The 25,455-nt window shown below is 50.9% G+C and overlaps 1 protein-coding gene across 1 annotated transcript; it reads left to right on the plus strand.

Moving 5' to 3' along the window:
- Positions 1 to 828: 828 nt before the first annotated feature.
- Positions 829 to 25,455, plus strand: MLPH (melanophilin; the record flags this gene model as incomplete). The annotated part of the gene is made up of 17 exons (XM_082284590.1): positions 829 to 938; positions 4,857 to 5,078; positions 6,241 to 6,377; positions 7,815 to 7,853; positions 8,481 to 8,575; positions 9,265 to 9,393; positions 10,986 to 11,172; positions 12,386 to 12,546; positions 16,200 to 16,283; positions 18,067 to 18,258; positions 20,563 to 20,748; positions 22,586 to 22,741; positions 22,849 to 22,941; positions 23,156 to 23,221; positions 23,379 to 23,436; positions 25,013 to 25,110; positions 25,429 to 25,455. 17 exons carry the CDS (start codon positions 829 to 831, stop codon positions 25,453 to 25,455), a joined length of 2,040 nt encoding a protein of 679 aa, XP_082140716.1.

Raw genomic sequence — 25,455 nt, forward strand, 5'->3', positions numbered from 1 at the left:
GGTAGTCGGATACATACTGCCGTTTATATCTCTTTGGCTATGTGGTGTGTTTAGCGCTTCTCTTAAAATCCTGTCAAACCATCTTTTCTTGCTCACGGCAAACGAGGGGAGTGCTGCGTCTTAATTAAGCTGTTCGCCACGAGCAAAGCTCAGCTCCCCAAATCGCTGTGAGAGCAATGCAGGACGCCAGTCTCTGGTGTGGGGGGAAGCCAGATGCGCTTAGGTTTCGTTACAAGCCGTTGGTGGGGGCAAAATTTGTGCAATGAGATCGGACACAGGAGAGCGAGCTGGGGAGCAGAGCACCCTGGTGGGGCAGGAGCCACCGCGATGGAGCCGGTCCTCCCGGGTGTGCAGGCACAGCTCCTCCCGGGGATGCGCAGCTCCCTACAAAGCCCGTGGCCTGCCTTCCCCGGGGAGGCGTTTGAAGGCTCCCTTTCATTCGCACACCCTGCATCAAGCAGGCAGAGAGTAAACATCTCCCGTAGCCCCAGCCAGGCGGGCGAGGTCTGGAGCAGCTGCAGCTGCGGGCAGGACCCCGGGGCAAGGCAGGGCCGCCCTCCCGGATGGCGAGGAGTCCCCGCAGCCGATAGGCACCGTGCCAGCCCTGCTCGGCGGTCGGCTCCGCGGGCAGGCTCGCCCGGCAGAGCGGCTGTGGTGCTGCCAGGAGCCGGCTGGCCTGCCCGCAGCTCTGCCCCTGCCCGGTTATATGGGCAGCCGCGGAGGTGGGGCTGAGCTCTTCCCTCTCCGTCAGCGGCATCCCAGGGTGCGGGACAGCGAGCGCTCGGGGTAGCGAGTAACGGGATCGGCTTCAACTCTCGCCAGGACGAGATGGGCAGGAAGCTGGACCTCTCCAAGCTCACCGATGAAGAAGCCAAGCATGTTTGGGAAGTGGTTCAACGGGACTTTGATCTGCGGAAAAAAGAGGAGGAACGGCTGGAGTGAGTATCTGCTCTCCGGTGCCTGAGTTGGGGGCAAGCAAGCCAGAACTTCTGATCCCCGTGGGCTGCAGGGATAAAACAACCTGCGGAGGCTGTGGGCGAGGAGGAACGGCAGGAGACCGGGCTGTGAAAGTCAAACATGGTTAATAGATTACGTTATCAGCGGCAAGGTGACGCATTCGGGCAGCAAAGGTGGAAACTGGCGCCGTGCCATCGGCAGCGATGCGGAGCGGTGACACCGCGGCACTTTATGGGCACAAATACCAGGAAATGCCTCTGTGAGGCTTGAGGCTGGCGGGGCTCTCAAGGGGAGACCTCACCTGGGAGCAGGGGATGGGATTTGGCTCCCTCGGTTTTGCTTCATGTGATGGGTCTCGTGTGTTTAGGGCAGGAGTTGTTCAGTGGGTCCTGGGAGTCGACAGATCCCTAAAGAATCCTGAAAAAATAGCTGAGAGGAGTAGTTTACTACTGCTACTAGTAAACCTGTTTTAGTAGCCTTAAATATGCAATACAGGGGGCTGGGCTGTCCTGGGAAGGTTTTAGGGATCCACAGATTGGGAAAAGATTGAAAATCAGTGGAGCAGCAAATTCTATGAACTTCTAAGTCTTTGTAAACAGGGCATTGGACAAAAGTGCTGTTTAAAAAATGATCTGTCAGATCAGAGTAAATTTTGAGCATGAGAAATCACAAGGGTTTAGGTTTTGTTCATTAGCTATATCAAACACTGAACTTTAGTAATGTCTCAACATATTTCAAGAAGCTGCAGTGACCTTCTTCAGGGTCTGGCCAAGTTCTCATTATCCCAGGTGGGTGGTCCATGCTCTCAGACTGGGTTGGGCAGTACTACACTCCCACTGAGCCCCGAGACCCTCCTAGCTCTGAATTTTGTGAGCCAGGGCCGGTGCTGATACCACGACAATGCCTGGAGACCAGGAGCTCATTAGTTCCTCTATCAGATCCAAAAGGATGGATGAGGAGTGATAGCCATCCTTGGTTTGGGATATCTACATCTCCCAAAACCTTACCATCATGGGAGCCTCTCCGTTTACACCACTGGCTACAAGAAACTCTCAGTCATACATTTTTCATCCCCCGATCACTTTTTTTTTTTGCCTAAGAAAAACCAGCCTGCGTGGGAGGCAGAGATAATTCAGTATCATCATCTATGGCCTTCCTCTGCTGGTAGCTCTGAAGAGCAGGAAGGAGATCAGACAGGGGTATTTAAAAAAATTATCACCCTGCAAAGGGTGACTGTCTCCCTTGTGATGCATCTGAGCTCAGCCTGGAGGGAGGAGGTGGAGACCTACATTGCTGTGCCCTGCAGCAAAGAATTGGGCGAGGTGAATTCCTTCCCTACTTGACCTTGGCGCCAGACTGGCTTATCTGGGTCCTCTCTGATGCCCAGGAAGCTTCCAAATTGAGTGCCATACTCTGGGAGATGTAGGATGGGGGAAGGTCTTGAGATGCTCCTACCCAGCTGCTCTCTTTCCCCTTAAGTATCATTTCCCCAGTTTTTTTTACTTTGATTTTCTTGTTTAATCCTGCCCTGTCCGTAATTTCTGAATAATTTCTGCTCCAGACCAGACCACCAGTGTGGGAAAGTCTGCCACATTCCTGCGTGCTGGACATGGAGCTACACAAGCATTTTCTGCTTGTAACAAGCTGGGACATGATGTGACATTCTGGGAGACCCTGCAGCCATTAACTCTGTGCTCTGACCAGCCCCATTTACTTTTCTATTCATTTACTTTTCTATTCATTTACTTTTCTATTCACCGGGCTTGTCTCAACCTGCCAGCCTTGAAGAAACATCCCGTCCACCCCCTCCCCAGCTTGGTCCTTTTCTTCCCTTTTTGCTGCTTCTCTGTATTTTGTTTTTGGCAGAAGCTATTCACCAACAAGGGACAAAGGCTTCAGCTGGCCACAAACTGCACAGGCATGTGAAGGCAATGCTTTCCCCAAAAAATTAAACAATGGCCATTTTGTGGGGTCTCTCCCTGATTCTTTCCTGAAACATCCATGCCCACAACTCCATTTTTGGGAGATGGCTCCCTGCATCTCTCCTGGAGCTCTGTAGGTCCAACCCTGCTGCATCTGGCATCCCAGCATCGCAGATTTATTCATTCTGCTGTGAGCAGAACAGGGAAGGGGCTGGCTGGTGCTCCTGCCAGCAAGAGGAGACAAGAGGCGTGCGGTTTCTGCGGGTTTTAAACTGGTTTGGCTGAGACTTGTCCTTCCTTTGGCAGGTCTGGTGGGTGAGGGAGGAGAGGTGAAGGGATCCAACCGGTCTCTGGGAACCAGAAAAAGCAGTTCCAGTAAAAAAGATTGGATCCTGCTGGCAGCAGCCTTAGCACGGGAGTGGAAAAGGAGTACTGAGTCCAACCCAAGGGTTTTCTATTTGCGGGTTTCTTTTCAGAAGCGACTTAAATTTACTTCTGGGACATTTGCACAAGTTTGCCCAAAGCACTGTTATGATGGTGAACGGCTGATTATACAAACCAGGTGCCCAGTTTTCTGTCTTTATACTGTTTTTTACATCTCCCAGATGTAAATGCAACTTGGTGTCACTCCTGCGTGACCACGAACAGAGGAGTGACAGCAAAAAATGTGTCTTGTGGTGTGCTGGCAGCCAGCTGGCCAGAAAATTCTTCCTCAGAAAAAAAAATCAAGAGCTGAGCCTTAATGTCCAAACTGATTAGGTTAAACAGAGATTAGCTTGATTGACATGCCTGTCCTTCCCACTGCCAGTCACACCACTGCTCCCAGGGCCAGCCAGCCTCCTGCTGTGGTCACCCCTGCTCCTGTTGTGGTCACCTTGGCGTCAGTCCGGCACTGGGAGCATCACTGGTGCCTTGTGCTCCACACTGTGATCCTGAAGCACCCTCCAGACTTGATTGCCTGAGGGTTTTAACCTGAGCTGACTTCTACTCAGCTTCCTAACCCTGTCTAGAGAGAAAACAACTTTCTAGGACCTTCCCTACAAGTCAAACATTTTCCTCTCAGCCATGGCCCCAAAGGCAAACATACCTGAGGTGGTGCGTGGCACAGGGAGCAAACAGAGAGCTTTCAGGTAGTGCAGGGGCCTCCACCAGCTTGGCAGGCATCTCAGCTGTTGCCCGCTGCTCCTGGGGGCTCAGACTCATGCAGACACTGTTTTCCATGGGGAGCTGCTCTGGCAGCCAGGTCTGGATAGTGAAGGAAGCCTGCAGGGATGCACTGCCAGGAGAAGGTGGTCTTGAAAAGGTTTCACAGGATTGTCACAAGCATCTCCTCCTGCTGTATCCTCTGAACAGCCAGAACCTTGTTGCACATAACTTAAAAAAATTCTCTGCTAAATTTTTAGCACTGGAGGACTATATTAAAACCCCTTTTAATCCTTTTTAATCCCAGATTTCTTTTCTTCTCTCTCTCTCTCTTTTTTTTTTTTTTTTTTTAACTAAGAATTCCAGAAAGATTTTAATTCCCTGCAGAACTTCATGCTTGAAAATTGTGTCAGGTTGGGATACAGCCAGAGGGCTCGAGAAGAGCCGCTCTCCCAAGATTCCTGGCATTTATGATCAACATCCTGTGAAACAAACAGGACAGGTTTTGGCACAATCACTTTTTTTTTTTTCCTAATGATCCTTGTGGGTCCTGTCCAACTCAGAATATTCTGAGATTCTAATATTAAATTAAATTAATATTAAACTCCAGTTACCCGCCCTGAATCTGGAGCCCACTTTGTTGTTAGCTTATTTAACTCGTGATATGTTATTTATTAGATTTGCCCTACAGCTGTTTCCACAAGCTGCAGACTTGCAGTGTTCCCTGGAAAATCGTTCCTGAAATGGTTGTGGCGTGATGGGCTTTGCCATGTGAGAGTTTGCAGTGAGATGGTAACAAGCTCAAGTTCCTGCGTTTTGGGTTGTTTTCTGCAGGGAGCTGAAATGCAAGATCGACCAGGAGAGCAGCAAGAGAGAGTTCCTGACAAATCAGTCCCACCTCAATGAAACTCACTGTGTCCACTGCCTGCAGCCCTTCAAGTTCCTGCTGAACAGCAAACGGCAGTGCCTGGACTGCCACTTCTACACCTGCAAGAACTGCAGCCGCTACAACAAGAAGGAGCAGGGCTGGGTCTGCGATCCCTGCCGCCTCTCCAGGTACCGCTCCTCAGGGAATCCCAGCATGGTTTGGGTTGGAAGGGACCTTGAAGCCCACCTCGTTCCACACCCCTGCCCTTCCACTAGCCCAGCTTGCTCCAAGCCCCATCTGGCCTGGCCTGGCCTGGAATACTTCCAGGGATGGGGCAGTCACAGCTTCCCTGGACACCCTGTGCCAGGGCCTCCCCACCCTCACAGGGAAGAATTCCTTCCCTATATCCCATCTTACTCTGCCCTCTTGGCAGCCACTTCCTCTTGTTCTGTCAACCCACACCTTTGTCCAAAGCCCTTTCTCAGCTTTCTTGGAGCCTCTTCAGGCACTGGAAGGGGATCTAAGGTGTCACCAGAGCTTTCTCTTCTCCAGATGAACACCCCCAGCTCTCCCAGCCTGGCTCCAGAGCAGAGGGGCTCCAGCTCTCAGAGCATCTTCATGGAGTCCTCTGGACTTGCTCCAGCAGCTCCACATCCTTGTGTTTGGGACCCTAGGGCTGGAGGCAGCTCTGGAGGTGGGGTCTCACCTGAGCAGGGCAGAGGGGCAGAATCCCCCACTCCCCTGCTGCCCATGCTGTGGGATCAGCCCAGCACATGAGGGGGTTTCTCGGTGCCAGTGCTTATTTCTGGCTCTTGTCAACATCACCCACCAGCACCCCCAAGTCCTCCTCCCCAGATCTGTTCCAAACCCATTCTCCACCCAGCCTGTTTATTTGCTTGGGATTTCCCCAACCCAGGGGCAGGACCTTGCACTTGGCCTTGTTGAACCACATGAGTTTCTCATAGCCCCACCTCTCCAGGCTGTCAGGGTCCCCTCTGGGTGGCATTCCTTCCCTCCACTGTGTGACAGCACCACACAGCTTGGTGTGTCAGCAAACTGAGGGAATGCTCAATCCCATGGTCCACAAGGGGCAACCAACACATATGTGAAAGAATTCTTGTTCCCATTTCAACTCTTGGGAACACCACTCCTCACTGGTCTGCTTCGAGGGAGGCTGAAGGAAAAGGCAAGCCTCAGGGATGAGGCTCAACAAGACTTGCCCAAACTCAGCATCCTTTTAGACAAAAGCATGCCGTGTTTTTGTTGAGATACGGTTCTTTGGGTGAGGGTCTGCTCACCATGAGCGTGGCTGGAGTGGCTCACCTGGGTGTGCCTCCTCTCTTTGGGCAGGATCGTGAAGATCGGCTCCCTGGAGTGGTACTACGAACACGTGCGCTCCCGCTTCAAGAGGTTTGGAAGTGCCAAAGTGCTGCAGTCCCTCTATGGCAGGCTGCAGCCAGGCCAGGGGCTCAACTCTGCGTTTCTGGGTGAGGAATGGCCACTGCTGCACGTGAGGAATCTGTGTTGCACCACCTTGCGATGAACCAAGGGAGGAGCAGCGGTGTTGATGCTGCTCTGAGTGTCGTGGGGTACCAAGACTGCTCAAAACATCTTGGGGAGGAAGCAGAGGTTCAGGGTTGTTCATTCATACACAGAGCAGGTGTTCTTGATGGCTTTTCTACTGTGAAGTCTTAAGTTTTTACCACAGACTTGAGAATGTAAGATCAGTTGGAAAGTTGGAAAACACCTCTCGATCATCCAGTCCAACCCAGTACTACCAAGACCACCACTAAACCGTGTCCCCAGGTGCCAGATCCATGTTTTTTGAACACTTCCAAACACTTGCACCACTTCTTTGACCACCCTTTTAATGAAAAAAAATCCCTAATACCTCATGTTTAATTTTAAAAGTCCCATGTCCTGCAGTTTGTAAGTACGTAAAAGTTGCAGCTCTTGTTTTTCTTTATTTTTGGTCTTTTCATCACAGAGTTTGTGGAACTAACCCTGGTTTAACCTGCAGGATAAAGCCAGCCCTTATTTTTTTCCCCATGACCTAATGATTTTTGCAGCCAACCTGATGATCCCCTGGCACTGACAAAACTTTGCCAAAATTAGTGAGCTACCCGTCACCGTAACTTTTTCTTCACAGCTTCATGGACCTTCCATATTTCTGATATTGGTCCAAGAGTGCATAAATACACAATTATGTTAATACAGCATTATTCACTGACCAGCTCCTGGTTTTCATTCATAGAGCTCCTACACCTTGGCCTATTTCCTTTGGAAGCCAATGTGGAGTTTATTCCCATCTTGAGGAGCCACAGAAAAGTTTGCACACATACCATTGACATGACCTGATTCAACTGCTCCAATCACTCTTTTAGCCAGGCCACTCATGGCAAAAATAGCAGGAAAAAAAAAAAAATTAATGGACTGAGAGACAATCCATGCATTGTTTGGACCGAAAATGCATCAGAGCACACAAAAACCCAACCAAGCATGAGGGTAACAGCGCCTTGAGCTGCTTTAAATTGAGATTCTGATGCCTTTTTCAAAAGGAAATGATTTTGTTGTTTATTACTTCATTAACACCAGTGAATTGGCTTGACCCTCGAGCAAGAAAGAATCTCCTCCTGGGATATATCTCTGGCCATCTGCAGTTGGCTGTGCTTTTCCCTGCAGCTCCCAGGCATGTTGCATCAGCCTGGGGAAGTTGTGGCAAGCAGCTCTTTGACTTTTAAAAGTCAAGTCCTGTCTCCAAATGCCTGTTTTGTTCTCTCTAAAGAGCCTTTTTAACCATTGCTTCTTGTGATGGCTAGAGAATGAGAATTCCAGTTAGCCATGGCTCTGAAGCTTGCTCTCTGCTCAGGAACAGGGAGAAAATGTGATTATTCACTTTTCCCACAATTTTTCTCTTTGTTTAGGTCTTCATGACAGAGTTTATAGCCTGCCAGACATTAACAGTAAGTAAAAAAGAGGATTGCAGCAGGGGGCTTGCAGTTCAAGCAAGGTTTCCAATGTCTTTTTGTCTTCACATCCCCCCCCCCCCCCCAGCTGTGGGCACTTCCAGAGAGAGTTGGAGTGGTCAGACCAGGGAAAACATTCCTACACTGCAGTGGAGATGGACTATAGTGCTCAACTCCTGCATTGTGGTACATCTGGGGTCTCCAAGGGTAGATTTGGATAAAACGGGACTTTTGGTTACATGTCAAGCTTGAAGTTTGCAAGCGCCCGTTATCTCAAAGCAATGGGTCACTGATAAATAGAGCAGCTGGCTGATGGGAATCAGGAATAGCTCCTGAGCCTTCAAGCACTGGAGTCACCCAGGTGGACCTTGGGGTGCCCTCAGAGGTGCAGGTGCCCCTTCACTTCCACATCTATGATGATGCACATCTGGCAGGGAAAGCAATGAGAGGCCAGCCAAGCCTTTGCAAGAGCAAATACTAAAAGTGGGTGTCTGCAAAAAAAAATTTGGGGAGGGACTTCTAATCTGGGCCTTTTCACCCCATGTAAGAAGCATGGCCTCACCTGCAGGTACACTGGTGTGACCACCAGGGTGGGGACTTACCTGCTGCCTGTGTCCCCTCCAGGAGAGTGCCAGCTGCTCTCCAGCTGTGACCCCGGGGATGACAGCGATGAGGAAGACAACATCCTTCGTGGAGCTGAAGCAGAGCACTACAGCAGAGTAAGTGTTGGGTTCTGGAGGTCCCACTGCCTCACTTTGTGTCCCTGGCCTGCTTTGGGAGGTGGTGGTCGTGGCCTTCTGTGCCACTTTCAAAACTGGACCTTTCTCTCTGTTTTTCTTCTCCTCTCCCAGTTTGTGTAAAAATAACCATGTCAGTAACATCATAAATACTTGGGCTCTGGAAGAAAGACCCACTCCTAACACAACGGATGTCACCAATTAATATAAAACTCCCAGCTCCTACCTGTATAATAATGAGAACCCACCTGTCTTAGTTTTTTTTAACTGATGGCTTCCCAAATATTCAGAGAGAACTGCCTGCAGCATCCTTTCTCTGAGGATGGGGAGATGCTTCAGGACTCAAAAGCATCACCTCAATCCATGAGCTACAACCTGGCTCAGCTTTCCCATGGTGGCTTTATAAACCAGGAGAGAGGTTCTCACTCTCTGCTTAGGGCAGCAGTCCTGAGCCAGGGGCTGTGGAAATCAGGAAACCACTTTTCCCTGCCTTTAGCACCAGCACACTCTGTACCTGGCTCCCTTCAAGCAGGACAGCATCAGGCCCAAATTCTCTCTGCACAAAGCAGAGCAAACTCAGGCAAACTAAGGAAAGATCCTCCCTCCCCCTTTCCTCAAGGTCAGCTGTGTCTTACACTGGATTTTCCTTTCTTGCACTTTCTATGCTAAAGATGTGCAAGACAAAGCGGCTGCTGTCTGTGCATCCCTTTGATTTTGAACTGGACTCGGATTACTCTGCTCAGTCTCGCCGCCAGTCTATGCAGCTCTCTCCGGCAGCCAGCAGCCCAGATGCTTTCCAGGTACTGGGAGACTCCCAGGGGGGTTCCTTTCCTTTCTTCCTCCTTCTCCTTGCTACCACTGCTCCTTCAGCCTCAGAACCTCCTTCAGCTGGTGTTGGGAGGCAATGGTGCCAATCCCTGCTCCCCATCTATCTCTTCTTCCAATCGAAGTCCTTTGCCTCAGGCCAAGTCAGGAGCAGGACACCTGATTGGAGTGAGGATGAGTGGTAAGATGAGACAGCAAGAGGTTCTCTGGCCGTGTCCCTGCAGATTTCCTTGCTCTCTGCAGACAATCGTTTTCTTGTGTTGTCCCAAGGCTATGGGACACACCCTGGTTTCCAGCAAGTTCGGTGCTCAAGGGATTTAATGAAATCAGGTTCTTCTCCCGTGTTCCCATCCAGTTTGTGGCTGGCTTTGCCATGTGGCCAGCAGCTCCATGGGGCACAACCTTTGTGAGGTTGAGATGAATCCCACAAGAGCCCGTGTGAGGGAGAGCAAGTCAGAGGGAGCAACATAGGGAGGATAAAAACTGCAGGAATGCTGGTTACTTCTAAATAGGAGACTAGATGTGCCTTAGTATCCAGAAGTGGCCAGGAGCAAGATTCAGACAGATCCAGACAGTGCAGTGAGCCATGCCCTGTGATCCCACCAAGGGCCAGGGGTCGACCAACCCCGCCTTCCAGCTCTGGGGAGGAACACAGATGGGGTGACCCTGGGTGTGGCAAAAGGTCTTCCAGCCTGAGAGGCATCAGGTCAAGCTTTTTGGGTCGCTCTCATTTGCCTTTCCTGGTAAAAATGCACTTTTAAAACATTGAACAGCTCCTTCTTTTTAATAATGCTCTGATTAAGCTCTATTCTTGGGTAGAAATAGGATGTGCTGAGGTCTGTAATGACAGATTAAAAAAATAAAGCTGCACAATTCTGCAGAAAATTATTAGAATTTGGGGGAAATAATTAGATCCCCTTTTTTTTTCCTTTCTTTTTTCCCTCTTTTTGCAGCAGAATTCAGTGTGAGAGCTGGCCTCTGTCAAGACCATCCAAATTGTATTTACGGATTGCAGATCATTTAAGGTGGTGGTTGTTTGAATAAGTAGAAGGGGAGGTGTTTTAAAAGATCAGAGGGTTTTGCAGCCTGGCTGAGGGAACTCTGTGGTTGTAAAAATTACCAGTGCCCCCTGGCAGTGATGGGAAGTATTGCTCAGGGTTCAGCAGCCAGGCAAAGCCTTTAAATGGGATTATTAGGAATTTCTATATTTTATATAAATATAGTTGGCATTCTAAAAGGTCAATCCATGCATATATTGAAGAATAAAGAGAGATCTTACTGAAGGTCGGGAGAGACAAGGAGTCGCAGAATCATGGAACAGTTTGGATTGGAGGGACAGTAAAGATCATCTCATTCCAACCCCCTGCCATGGGCAGGAACACCTTCCATTATTCCAGGTTGCTCCAAGCCCCACCCAACGTGGCCTTGGACACTTCCAGGGATGGGGCAGCTGCAGCTCCACATCGTTCTTACTTTGGGGGCTCCTGAGCTGGAGGCAGCACTGCAGGTGGGGTTACACAAGGGGAATCTCCATGGGCAGCTGCTCAGCAGCATCCTCAACTCTCAGTCGTTCCCAGATTTCCCCAACTCAGCTGAAGATGGCTCCCAGGAGTCCAGGATCACGGATGCAGACCTGGTGTTCCACCATGTCCTGCAGGAGCCAGGGGTGAGCGCTCCGGAGCAGCACTTCAGCACGGAGGTTCGGCTCACTGTCAATGCACGGAGAAGGAGCCTGGAAAGAAACCCAAAGCCTGGTAGGTGTCTCAGTCCAGGTTCCTCTTGTATCCTCTTGGGACAAGTGGCTGCAAGCATTGCACCAAAGTGAAAACGTCTTTGGGTTCTTTTTCTGAACAGCCTCAAAGCCGCTAAGAGGCTTGAGGGTCAACACAATTTATCCATCTGCTAAAGTGATTTTTCTTATGAAAGAGTCTGCTGATGTTATTTAGTTGGGCTGATCTCATTCCCAACAAAGCCAAAGGGGTTCTTCCTAAGGTGTCCATCCTTTTCATGCCTACTGGTGATTTCCAGGGTAGAAACTAGATACAATCAAATGGACACTGCTAGAAACAATGGGATGTGTTTCCTGCTGCAGGCAGCTGAGTTCAACTCCTTAGTGAAAGATGTTGTGGCTGCAGAAAGCTTTGAGTTTTTGGGGGACTTGGACTAGAACTGGAGTGTTTTAAGTGGCATCTTGTAGCTGGGCAGGGTGCATGGGTAGGCTAAATGACCCATGGTTTTGTGAGTCTGTAAATACCCTCCAAGAGGCAGAATTTGCCTTTTACAACCTCTGTTTTCCCTGCAGTGATGGCAGAGCCAGGAGGGTTGGATACTGGCTTGTGCATATGCAAATGTAGAATATGTTCTTCTGTGTCTCCAGTGGCCTGGCTGTATTTCCAGGACATTTGGGAATGCTGGGTAGACCTTTACATGGCTGTTTAAATTCCCACTCCAAGTCCTGCTGGAGCAACACAGCAGCAAGGTCCCCTGGCATGTTAATTCCATTTTCTCTCGTTTGTTTTTGTCTCATTTGAAACTCTCCTTTACACAGGAGATCTTTCCACTCTTTTTAAACGTTCCATCCTAGGCTGGTACCTCTCTAGCCTGAGCCTAAACATCTTCCAGCACCTGGGCAGTGCACAAAGGGCAGCATCCAAACCTGGGCTCCCACAAAACTGGGAAGGCAGTAGTGGTTTTTGGTGAGGGGCCTGGCTGTTCAGGGCACGAGAGCAAGGATGGTGCTCCTTGTGCCCTGCGTGGGCTTGGTGCTGCGTGGGCACAGCGTGTGGAGCTGCAGCCTGGTCCGTGTAGCCGTCCTTGAACCTGGTGTGTCTTGCAGAAGCACCTCCTGCCAAAGGGAAAGACGTCTGATCTGGGGAAATGCCTCATTATTTGCTAGTCTTAAGGACGGGCCGATGGCCAGGAAGGAAGTCAAGGGTGTGAATGCTTTGTACCTTTCTCTCTCCAAAGGCACGCCCTGGAATGAGCCGCCCCGGGCGCGGTACTCGGCAGATATGGACACCTCCGATGAGGACCTGAAGGGAGCCCAGTTCCCTGCCTACCCAGCCCAGCACGTGAAACGCCGGAACAGAGCCTCCTCCCAGGAGAACATCAGCCACTCCTCAAACCAGGTATCAAACAGCCTCTGGGGACACCAGGCCTGTGGCCAAGTCCCCCTCGTTGCCTCTGAGGTGCAGGGTGGTTCAGAGGAGAAGAGAAGCAGCACTGCCCGACTGGGGTGCACTTTTCCAGTCACAGCAAAAAGAAAATCAGGCATTGGCTGGTGCTTCCCTCTGCCCCTGCTGCCATCACAATAACAAACCTGCTTTAATTGCCACTCATTTTCCAGCTTGTCCTTATTAATCTGAGTTACTTGTGGGTTCTTGTGTCTCCAAAAAGGCTTTCTTTAATTGAATGTGCCACTGCTTAATAATCAGGTGGAGGTTTGGAGACAGACACTTAATAAGCACCAAGATCCTTCTCTTCCTTTGCAGTGTGTTCCTGCCTCAGTAGACTGGGTCAGGATGACCTGTCACATGCCTCTCCTGAGTGATGGTAATGGAGGGAACAGCCTAAAAAAAGGTGTCAATCAGGGTCTAAGCTTGTGTTTTAATTGCCAAGCAAGGACCTGCTGTTCCTAGTGCTGCCTTTGCCAGTGGTGGGTGGTGGAGATGGTAAAGCTGATCTGGTTCCTCAGATCTCTTGAGCAGCAAAATGCAGGGTGGTGTTTGGCTACAGATACAGGGGCAGAATCAGCTGCCAGTCTCACAGCTGGTAGTTTTGCATGTCCTGGACCCCTCTTTGGGTAATCAGTGTGAGATCTGTGACCACAACCATCCCTAAGCACCACACTTCATGTGCCTGGGTAGGGAAAGCGTCTCTCTGCCATTTACATCTGTGGGCCCATGTTTTAATTAGTAAATGCCATTCCTTCTTCAGCCAGCAGTAAATGGGAGAACCCTGGACTGGATGTCCTTAATGAGGCCACGCTAGGTTAGGCATGAAATGTGCACCATGCTTTGCAGTGGGGAAATGGGCCCCAATTCCTACCAACGCCTCCCATGACTTCCTCCAGGAGCTGGGCAAGCTCCCACGTCAGGCTGTGGTTTGCTCCCTCACACCTGTAGGAAGGCTGGTGTGGAGCCTTGTCACCCTAATGGTTAAGAGGCATCTTCCCACTCCCACTTTACCCCCATTTGCTCTTATGGCAGCGTTGCTCATTAGTTTAAATAGCTCCCCATCCTCCCTGCCCTTTGTGCTGCTGATGTGTTTACAGCCAGCAACCATCCTCCCACCCAGGCTGCTCCTCACCCAGGGGTGCAGAATCATGTTTGTTAACCCTATGTTGAATCCCATAGCCCAGCTTCGCCTGCAGTGTTGTCCTGGCAGACACCTCGTTGGCATCTGAAGGTTTCAGGAGTTGGAGAACTCAGCTCTTTGACCACACAGATGAAAACTCTCTTCCCCTAAAACTACCTTAGGGGCAAGTTTGTCAAAATGTGGTGATGTCAAAACCACTTTTGCTCTAGCTCTGGAGAGGGTACAGTGTTCAGTCCCAAACACAAGAAGATAAGTTTCTCCAGTTCAAAAGCAGGGGCTGTTTCTGAGTCCTGTGACTCCAGGAGCTGAAGATTCTAGAACAAAACTCAAAAAAAAAAAAAAAATCTATTAAAAAAAGCACTTAAACCTGATGGGACACAAAAAGAAGCCCTGAATTGGTACCTGTGCAGGTCTTTGTCTTTAGATTTTTAGAAGTCAGGTAGGAACATGACCAAGCCACAAGGAATAGCTCCAATTTACCAAGTTTCTCCCCAGAAGCCATCCTGCTGTACCTCAAGAGAGATCAGTGGTTCTGGATTCCCAAAGCTTTGATGCTGTCTGGCTCCTCTTCTTTACATAAAGCTTCTGGTAGAGGCTTGCATAGAGTAACAGCAGCAAGGGTAGTTTCCCTTACCTGATGTTACGGGCTGTGCTTTTAAGTTTATTCCCCATAAACATTTTAATGCAGAGCACAGTTTGCCAGCCTTTGTCACACTGAGAGAGGTGCAGGGTGATCCAGTCCCTGATGGGGATGTGCCCTAATGGGGTGCCCACCCCGCATTAAAGCCAGTCTTGATGGGGGGGAAGGAGAATGAAGCTCTTCAGCTGCTATCCCGGTAGATATCCATCAATATCAACAGCAGCATGTGCTTTAGGCTCTGATCTCTCCCAACCTTTTCCTTATGGAGATAGGGCAGTGGTGACACCTGGTTTGTCACCATCTCTGAGGCTGATGGGCCATCAGAGGCTTCTTATTGTCTCTGGGAGCATGCAAGACCCAGGCCTTAAACAGGACTGAAAAACCACTTAGCAATGGACTGAAGTGCTTCCTACAGGAGGGTTTAATGCTGCTTGGAGATGCTTTCAGTTCGGGGTGGTAGTGACAGCTCTGCTCTCCATAGTGCCAGGTTTTTATATTCATTTTCCCTTAAGCAGATGCAATCATCCATAGCTGTTGTGAGGGTCTAATTAATCAAACGCTAGCTAGCACAAAAACTAAGTGAGAGGATGGAAATGTTATCAAAACAAAGCCCACCCCTCACATCTCTTTGTTACCACCTTTGCTTACTGCTTTTGCTGCTTGTTCCCCTTTGAATGGGCAGCAGCCACTCAAGAGCAGCAGTGATGCACTGGTAGTGTCATAAAACGGGCAATATTTCTCATCATTTGTGTTTTATTTGTTTGGATCAAAAGAGAGAGACTTTTTTTTTTCCAAAGAAAGAAAAACTTCAATTTCTAAAGGGGGAAAAAAAAAAGCTTCCTTTAATGCTTTCAGTGACCATAGATCATAGAGATGTTTTGGTTTAAATGGATCTGAAAAATATCTCATTCCACCCCCCTGCCATGGGCAGAGACACCTTCCATTTTCCCAGGTTGCTCCAAGCCCTGTCCAGCCTGGCCTTGGACACTTCCAGGGATGGGGCAGCCACAGCTTCTCTGGACAACCTGTGCCAGGGCCTCCCCACCCTCAAAGGGAAGAATTTCTTCCTAGTTTCTAATCCAAATCCACCCTCACCACAAAGGTTTGTCTTGGTTCTTGAGCACAGAAAGTAATTTCTCTTTGACTTTCAGGATTTTGTCTGTCTTTAATTTCTCTGCCCTTCTCTCCATGCCCCATTTTTAGTCAGAAGAGTGAGGGAGAAGAGAGGGGCAAGCATCTGGGTAAATCAGTGCACAGCGAAGTCAGAAAATTTCAAAGTGGTGGGGAAAACTTTCAGGTTTGGTTTTGCTACTTGGGTTTTTCATGGGAAATTCTTGCCCTCTTCCCTCTTCCTTTCCACCACTGTGTTGGCAGGAGTGTGATGGGGTGGTTACAGCCTGAAAAGCACGTTAGTAGGAAGTGAAAATGGATGTTGACTCGAATGTGGGGCAGCACGGGAATGATGGTGAGATGGGCAGCTTTACTACTGGCTGGTGCTTTTATTGGTGATGGGGTTTTACACTCACTGCATCAAAGCTCCAGATGCTCTGGTGGGAATTGTCACGTGCTGGGGGTTCAGTGTTGCTTGGAATTTTCCAGATTTGAGGTTGCTCTGCACCTCCTGGAGCTTACTGACATTTTAAAGACATTACTTAAAAGATATTATTTTTTAGCATCTTTTAACTCTGCCCACGGTGGCAGTGTCCTGCTGCTTGCTCTCCTCTGCTGGTTGCACTGTTTCCTCACTGTCCTGGCAGTGGTGGCTGGTCTGTTCTCTACTCCTTTTCCCTCTCTCCCTTTCTCTCTCTCTCCCCTTTCCTGTAGATCCATGAGCTCAACACTCGCATGTCTGCAATCGAACGCATGCTGAACCGCTTGGAGGAAAAAATCCTGACGCGCTCTGACGAGGTAACCGGGCAGGAATCCTGCAGGGATGGAGCGTGGGCTGTGCTGGCCCCTTCCCCTGGCCACTGGAGAGGCTTCTCTGAAGCAGCCAGCATTGCAGGGATAGGCAAAACTATAGAAATGTTTAGGCTGGAAGAGGTCACTGAGTCCAGCTATTCACTTGCCAAATCCATCACTAAACCCTGTCCCTAAGCGCCACAATGACTTGTTTGAGTTTACTCCTCTGTTTTGGCCTTGCAGGCTGTTCTCCAGTTCCAGGTGATGGAGCACCTTAGAAAACACTGCATGGCAGGACAGAAACAGCATCAAATTTAACCCATTTAGACCCTGTGCGAACCAGTGCCTTCCTTGTCCCTTCTGCCTAAGGAAAATTGGGTTTCAGGTTGATACTTCATGAAGTGCTAATTTCAGGTGGTGTCTGTATCTGCAGAGCTGTGACAGCTCATTTGAAATCATGGGACACTCAATTAGTAGCTGTGAGGAAGGGAACTGGTTATTGTGACTGTGAGATCTGAGTTAACGAGCATTTCTGTATCTCTTCTGAGCTCCCCTCATTTTGCCATGCCATCAAACTTGGAAGAAAACAGCTAAATTAGGTTAGAGCTGAGCATCAGTGTAGAATCTGTGAATACTTAGACCGCTTAACATTGATTTTTGGGTTTTTAATTTTAGACTATGCACTCTTTTCCTGCATGTGAACCCATCACCTCTCTGGCAGCTGGTGGCTCAGTAGAACGGACAGTGATAATTTCAGGGAAGGCCCCCAGGCACAGATGAAACAATGCAATTTCTCCTCTTTTTTCTAAAATTCACAGTGGGGGACGGCCACATTCGTAATCATTCAGTGTTTCCATCAGTAATCCTGACCAAGGGAGTAAGAGGTGTGCATAGTGTCAGGTTCCCACACTTTATTCCCATACCCAGGGCAAATCAGAGCACAGGCAGTGGGTCTAAACAGCTGTGGGACAGGCTGAGGTTAACTATGAAACAACGCTTTCCAGCAGAAAGGATAGCAGAGCCCTGGGATAGGTTGTCTGGGAAAAAGATTGCCTGCTGCAGATGCTGCTATTGGAAGCTGTTAAAAACAGCTCAGACAAAACCCCACCAGGTATGACGCAGGTAATTGTATTCCCACCTTAATGCAAGGGTCAGCGAGTTCAGGAACTTCTGGAGATCTCTTCCAGCGCCTGGGAATTTAATAGGATTCTTCCCCAGCTGCCATGAATTGCACCTAACAAAGGGGGTGGGTGGCAATGTGCCATCTATCCTACAGTGAAATTTGCTGTGTGGTTTCTCATCGCAAATGAGATTACCCAGAGGTTCCAAAAGTTACCTCAGGGAGTGGCAATTCCCATGGCTGCTTCCCTCTCCCTGGTGGACCTTGTCTCTGGGTCGCTGTGATCTCTGCCCTCAGAGCCACCAGCCACGCCGTGGTTCCTAAGGAAAATGTGGTGATTTTTGGCCCCCAAATCCCTCATGCACACCTTTTCAAGGATGGGGGAAAGGCAATTTTCCACAGGGAAAACCAACCAAGTTCTGTGCATGGGGAAAATGGGAATGGAAGTTCCTTAGGTCAAGGGTCTGTGTTCCTCAGTGAGGAGCTGGAGTGCAGCTCGCTGGGCTCTGCTGTTCCCTGGGGTGGTTTGGCTGCTGGGGCTCAAAGTCCCCTTTGCAAAGGGGTCACACTCCTCGAGCTCCTCTGCTTGGTGAGTGTGTCCGGACCCGGGCACGTCCTGTTGTCCAGCACAGGAGGCTCTCACACCACTCCCTTCTTCTGCTCCTTCAGTCTCCGGCCCCAGAGTCCCACACTGATCCCGATGCTGAGGAGGAGGAGTTGAAGAGGAAGCTGGAGGAGTTAGCCAGCAACATCAGCGATAAAGAAGTCTCTTCTGACGAGGAGGAGCGTGAAGAAAAGAAGAGAGCAAAGAAACCAGAGATGAGTTCCTCCAGTGATGACATGGCCAGAGAAGTTCGAAAGGTAATCTGTGTCCTACCAGCCACACCATTCCAGGCTGCACCCATGATTCCTTCTGCTCTCAGTGGTTTATGATTTTACACCACGAAAATGTGACTCTTCTTCTGTCCCACACCTCCAGCTGGATGCCTCCCAGGGCTGTGTCTGTGTCTGCTTTAACAATGTCAAGGGATAGGGAAGTCCCAGGGTGTTAGATCTGGACTTTTCTCCTTGTAGGCTCTCCCAAATCTTACCCAGGAGTCAAAAGTAAAGCCTCTTAGAGTTCTTGCAGGCTACTGCCTGTCACAGAGAGGTGCACAACCTCCACATCTACTTGTCTTGTTGTCCTGGGATCTGGAAGTCACTATGGAGAAGAGTCCTGGGGTGGGAGAAGAGTTCAGTGATGATTTAGTGCCAGCAGCATTTGTCAGGCACCTGCTACAGTCTGAAATGTCTTTTCCACAGCTGTTAGTGCTCCTGAGTCCCTAAATCCCTGATCCCACTCCCACTCTGCTGGATCAGCATCTCCTGCACTTCCAGCACTGTGTTGGCTCCTGTCCCTACTCAGTGGCGGGTGACCCATGGGGACAGGGATCAGGGGGAGGAGGACAGATCACAGCACCTCTGCAGTGTGTCTCCAGTTGTGCAGTGCCTTCAAGGTGATCCATTAGCACAAAGGGAGAGGTCAGCATTCCCTGCTGGGTCTCTGATGGCTGGTTTGTCCATCCCCTCCCTCCTGCCTTGGCTGTGGAAGGGGGATGTGTGCCATTGCTCCGACACATCCACGGCTGGCAAGGGAAGGAAGCGGGCACCACACTGCCCCTCTCCTCTCCTGCAAAGCTCCATTCATCCAAGGTTCTGGTGACTTGCATGGTGCCACAAGGTCTCCCTTTAATCTTTATTGTTCATTTGTTCCTCAGCCTCCCAACACAAAACCTGGTGGGTTTGGGTACTGTTTGCTGTGCTCTCACTGCCACTGGATCAGCAGTATATCCTTACCCACAGCATCCTTTACTGCCTCCTTTTTCCTGAAAGCTGCTTTCAGTTGACTCCTGCAGCCAGACTTAACAACTTCTCGTGGATTAAACAATCTGCATCATCTTAATAACCATTTCTAATTAAGTCCAGATAAGTGGCAACTCACCGAGCCAAGGTGACTTAATTCCTGTATGAGCTGCTGATCTGCAGCAGACAGAGGCTCAAACCCTGAACAGGTTCATGTGGTATCAGTGTAAGATTCTTGTTTCTTATGAAATGAAGCCTGGATCCTCCAGATTTGCTACTTTCTTTGCCCCCAAACCCAGCTATGAAGCAGGGAGGAGTATTGAGTTAGAAATGCCTGCAGTAGCTGGGCCAGCCTTGGTTAAAGGCTGTCAGCGTGGATGATGTTTAACAGCAACTTTCCTTATACTTACAACAGATCCAGGTTTGGATTTTGTGTGATTCTGAGGGATTTTTAATATGAGGCTCCTCCAGTCAGGAAGAAATCTTCTAATTTGGGGAGCACTGTGATGGAAGCACACGATCCTAATGGAAAATGTGAGAAAACTGCTGTACCATGAAGGCACCATAAAATGATAAAAATATCATCTGGATTGAGTTAGCTGGTTCTCTGCAGGACAGCTTGCCTGGAAATACATGCAGTTGTAAACACAAGCAGAACATATGTCACCACCACCTCCTTGGTTTCTAGGGAATTATCAGCTGGGAGAGAGATGATGAGTTTCTTCAGCCCATTTTTACATGTGTTTAGCACCTCATCAAGCCAAGGGTAGCACTTAGGGGCGTTATTGCCAGTCAGTTCTCCTTGGGGTGGGGAGAGAGGACATTAGCCCCAAGTTCTGGCAGTGTGGCAATACAATCATTTTATGGGGTCTGGTTGTTTTTATTCTTTTGCCACAAACTCGAGGAGTTGTTTGCATCCCTGCTCAGGCCCGCTGAGGTGTGAAGCAATATGCTGCAATTAGATCTTAACTGCTGAGTAACCGAGTGGCCCTCAGGTGGCCAGGTGCTTCCAGTGAGTGAAGCATCCCCCCATAACCTCTTTTCCGGGCCTTTTGAGATGACTTCTTTTGTCACAGCCATCCCGCAGAAAGCATGGGCTGAGATCAAAGCTCTGCCGTAGCCGCGCATCCGTCTGGTGGAGAGCCCTCCAGGAGCAGCGTAAGCCTGTTAATTACCACTCCTCCCTCTTTCCACAGCTCCTGGAGGTCTGGTGTCCCTCTCACCCCTGGCTTGTGTTGCTTTATACACCACATTAAAATAACATCCATATTTTTCCCCCCTCCCTCCCTCCTTCCCTCCCTCCCTCCGCTTTGGCTCTCGCAGAGGCAGTCGGCTCAGGCTTTGAGTGAGATCACGGCCAAAGTGCTGAGAGCCATAAACGCCACGGAGGAAGCGGTGTGGGAGTCGTTGCATGGAGAGAGCCAGGCCTGTGCCCTCCCTGCGGGGCAGCTTCCAGGCCTGGCAGATGGGAAAGAGGTGGCCGAAGCCTACCGGGAGCTTGAGGAAAATGTAAGGCTCCCCAGAGTTTCTGGGCAGCAGGGGGGGTGGGAACACAAAGGAATCCCCCCCAAAGTATCTTGTTAATGGGTAGGCCAGCACTGAAAGGATGGTCAGCAGAGGGATTAAAGAGTCTGGTCTTAGAGGATGGTACAACAGCAAAAGCAGATGCTCGGTCTTGTGGTTTCCCTTTCCTTGGTTCCTGGTTACCCTGGGTGATGAGCGTGGTCTCCACCTTGCTGTAGCATCACTTTGCCGGACTTGAGCAGTCCCTGCTCCAGCAAAACTTGTGTCCCACTTCCTTCAGTTCCTCCCCAGCACTGTGTTTCATCAAGGGCTTTGCAAACATGACCCACCTCTTCACTAAGGCTGCTTGTGCCTGGGGCTGATGGGCTCGTGCAGGTGACAAGTTCACAACGCCCTGCAAGGTTTGTGTGACCCTGGAGCACTGACGACTTTTTAAAGCACTATAAACCCAGAGGAACTGATTCCCTGTGGAAATGGATTGCATCCACAGGGCCCTGGACCAAGCTCCAAAGAAACAGTTCAAGGAAGAGCTGCATCTCCATCTGGGTGGTCGGGTTTTGCTGTAGGAAATGTCCTGCAATGGGGAGCAGGGTTTTTTTCTGTGGCTCGTCTCTCACTGGGGAAAGCTTATAAATAAAAGCAGGGAGCTGCAACACCTGGATGCTTTCTGGCCAAATACAGCATCCCAGGGGAAGAGGGTTGGGTGCATGAAGGTTTTGGGGTTCCCCCTCTCCCAGGAGAGGTGAAAGGGCTGGGAAGGATGTGCACTTTGGGCTTAGTGCTGCAGCTGCCACTGTCAGCTCGGGACAGGGGTGGGTAGATAATGGCCCTGGGAGATGTGTGTCATCCTGCCATTCTCTCAGGGATCCTGGCTGAGTCACAGCAGGCTGGCCACTATGTTCTCCTCTCCAAGGCATGCCACCCACCTTGGAGGGCACTGGGAGAGTCTGATGGGCCAGCAACAAGTCCCTGTGACTCACAGGTTGGGTGGTGCATGGCCTTAGAGTTTGCACGGAGATGGGTGGGACCTCTGGGAGTGTGGTGCTGGGATTTGGGTGGATGAACTGTAGATCAGTGCACGGAGAGGGCTCCTGCCAGGCAGTTTTGCACAATGCCTAGCCCAGGGAAAGCTGAGAGGGCTGAAGGAGCAGCAATTGCAGTAGCAGTACTGAGATTTTGGGACCAGTCAGCAGAACAGTAGCCACATCTGAACATCTGATGTGATTGCATACTGATGTGTTAATGTCTCCCAAACTGCAGTGCTTGGACCTGTGTCCTTGCAGTAACCTGGGAGGAGACAAGTGGCAGTAAAAGCAGAGGTTTCATTGGGATAGATCCTTTTACCCTTCTTCTCCAGGCAGCAAAGGGAGGGCGGTGCAGGCTGACCCTGCTCCCAGCACCACAGACACCCTTAAAACAGATTGAGCAGATTTGGAAAGTCAGTTTGTCTCCTTCCCAGCTCTGCCCTCACAGGACACACCAGTGTGAGCTGGTTTGCAGGTACCTCTCTCCCTCTGAGCACACGGCACCAAGACTCTGCTGCTTCTCGAGCAGGTTACTGAGTTTTGGTCCTTCCTGTGTTCCCACTGAGCCTCTTACCACTTCACACTGTTGGTAATTGCTCTCAAAAAGGCCAGGGAAGGGATAAAATGAGAGGAAAAGCCATGTCACAGCTGACTGGTACTGTCTGTACTGCAAGGCAAGAGGGCAGTCAAAAAAGAGTGGCAGGAGCTGCTGCATCTGGGGCTGCAGTCACACCAGGAGAGGAGAACTCCAGGAAGGTTAATTCTTCAATGTGATTTTTCCTTTTGCTGTATTTCAGGTGTACCTGACTGCTGGAAAGACCTACCAGCTTGAGAAGACCCTGAAGGAGCTTGAGGAAGGGGCTCAGCACAGCGGCACTACAGACTCGGAGCTGTCGGAGCTGGAGGACAAAGTGGCCTCAGCGGCTGCTCAGGTGCAGCAAGCAGAGAGTGAGGTGAGGCCCTGGCTCTGAGAGATGTTTTGCCCAGCCAGTGATGGCAAACAAAGCTACTGATAGACCCTCCCACCACCATCTGTGTGTCTTTTCTCCTCCTTCTAAAGATATCGGATATTGAATCCCGAATTGCAGCTCTGTCTGCTGCAGGGCTGACAGTGAAGTCTGTGGAAAAGGCAAAGAGGAAATCGAGTGTGCAGGTGAGCACAGAGGGTGGTGGCTGTGAGGTCCCAGCTCCAAGATGTACGTGCTGCCCTGGGCTGTTGCTGCTGCCCCTGGGTGCTGGGAAGGGCTGCCTGGCTTGCTGAGCCATTCCCAGCTCTCCCCATGCTGCCTGGTGCTCTGCCATGGCAGACCAAGCTGTCTGCCTCCTTCTGCACCCCCAGAGACACCTCTGCCTTCCTCTGTCCACAGGCTGCCTGTCTCCATTCTCCTGGTCCTGCCAGCAGCAGTCCTGGGGAGTCTGTGGATGACATTAAAGTGAGTGTGTGTTTAATCACGGGCTGTGCACGTGGCACAGCGCCAAGCCTGGAGACAACCACGGTCTCCACAGGGCTGCCTTCAAAGCAGTGGCCTCAGTGGGGACCTCTGCCCTCCTGTCCCTTCCCCACAGCAGGCTGCTCCCCTTCTCTTGCAGGCAATGCCCGGACTGCAGAGGTTCAGGAGGAAGTTCAACAGTCCCCTGGAAATCACCAGTAAGGACCACAGCCCTGCCTGTGGGAGATGGGGACCTGTGCGTGGCTGGGCTGGGCTTTGGGGGATGCTGATCCTCTCTCTCTCTCTCTCTCTGCATCCAGCTGTGGATTCCCTGTGCTTATGGCCTGCTGGTAGGACAGCCACAGGGAAACCTGTGGTGGATAACTGGGAAAGGAGGCAGCAACTGGCAGGACTGGGGACAGTGATGGGAGAGCAGAGATCAGGCCGAGGTGGCTCAGTCCTCCAAGAGCCAGGGCTTCTCTGCAGCCACCCCAGAGCCCAGGGAGACACACCTGCATTCCTTTGTCTGTGGCATCCCTTGGGCTGTTAGGTCTCAAAGCCTCACCTAAGCCCATCCTCTCTCCTGACAGCAATTTCTCCCTTGCTTGGCCATCTTGGGGAAGGTATCCTTCCCTGGATGACATGCCCCACCCCTGGAAGCGTTCCAGGTTGGATGGGGCTTGGAGCAACTTGGGATAGTGGAAGGTGTCCCTGCTCATGGCAGGCATGTGGAACAAGAGGGGATTTCAAATTCCTTTTGACCCAAACCACTCCATGACTCTATCAATCTCAACCCTGCTGCCCACCTGACTCTGCCACTGGTCTCTGCTGGGGAGCAAGAAGCCCTCCAGGGCCCAGCTATGGACAAACAGCAGCTTGGGAGAGCTTCAAGGCACCTGGTGACTTGAAACTTGGCACAGCAGCTCATGTGGCAGGGGGACAATCACTGGAAATGTTTCATCCTGACCAATAGCAGCGAGACCCATTAGGAAATTACTTTTCTATTTCTCTCTTATCTCTCCTCACAAGCTTGAAGGCAGAAAGAGTGGCTCTCCTTCCAGATAATGGAAGAGGAAGGGGGGGAAGATCATTTAATGCAGAGGTAGAACGGCGTTTCCCCCATCACACAGACAATTAACAGTGCTGTTTCCCGGGCTGGGGCTGGTAGGTGGCAAGGTCCCTTGTCCTCACCCCGAGAAGGAGTCATCTGCTCTCCTTCCTGCGAAGGGCAGGCAGATAAAGGCAGCCCGTGGGACACGTCAGCCCTGCCAGGAGATAGAGGGATGTGCAGTGGGGACAGACGTCACCAGGCAAACCTAATCCCCTGTGCTGGGGCTGGGCCAGGGGGTGATTTGGTCTCCTGACTGCCTGCCTGGCAGGTCAGTGACTTGGAAAGTTGGGCCTGAAAAGGTGCAGCTGCTGGGAGTTGGTGGCAGAGGAGAGGAGATGGCTTAACAGGTCAAGAGAGTGTCGTAGGCTGGGGCAGTGAGAGCTTCTCCCAGACTGGGCTTTTTCTGTGCCACGGAGCTTTCCAGAGCAGAGGCCCTGGCAGTCGACTGCTGCCAGGCTGACCCAGCTCACGCAGTGCTCTGGAAACCTGAGCAGCAGCAGCACAGCTCTTGTTTCCATGTTACCAAAGTGCTTCCCATCACCCTCCCAGAGAGGGGAGTGCCGGGGTGCATCCAAACGCACAGCCAGCAGGGGATTAGTAAATCCCAAGTGACTTGGTGGGTCTCTGAAACCTCTGGTGAGGTGGGTGAGGTGCTGCTGCCCATCTCTCTTCCCTCACTGTAGGCTTTGACGACTCCTTTGACCGCAACTCCGCGTACCGCGGCTCCCTGACGCAGAGGAACCCCAACGGGAAGAACAGGAGGGTGGAGCGGCTCTTTGCGGTACGGACCCAGCCCCGTGGCTTCCAGGGGGATCTGTCCCTTCCCATGGTCTCCCCAAGCTGGTGGAGCTCTCAGTGTTGGTCCCACCATGCTGTCTGGTGAGGGCAGGAACGCCTGGGCGTCACCCCCTGAGGTCTGGGATGTGATGAGCCCCAGAAAAGATGAACGTCTTTGAATTCCCGCTGCCTGCGTGGTCCGTGGGATGGGGCAGGGCCTCGCTCCCTGCAGCAGCTAGAAGGGACAAGGAGCATGCTGGGGTGGCTCAGGGTGGCACAGACATGGTGGTGGGCTGAGGTTCCTCCTTCTTATGCCCTGCAGAAGCCTGTGATGACCCACCTGTCCTGA

The sequence above is a fragment of the Coloeus monedula genome, assembly GCF_965178545.1.
Source record: "Coloeus monedula genome assembly, chromosome: 7".
NCBI lineage: Eukaryota > Metazoa > Chordata > Aves > Passeriformes > Corvidae > Coloeus > Coloeus monedula.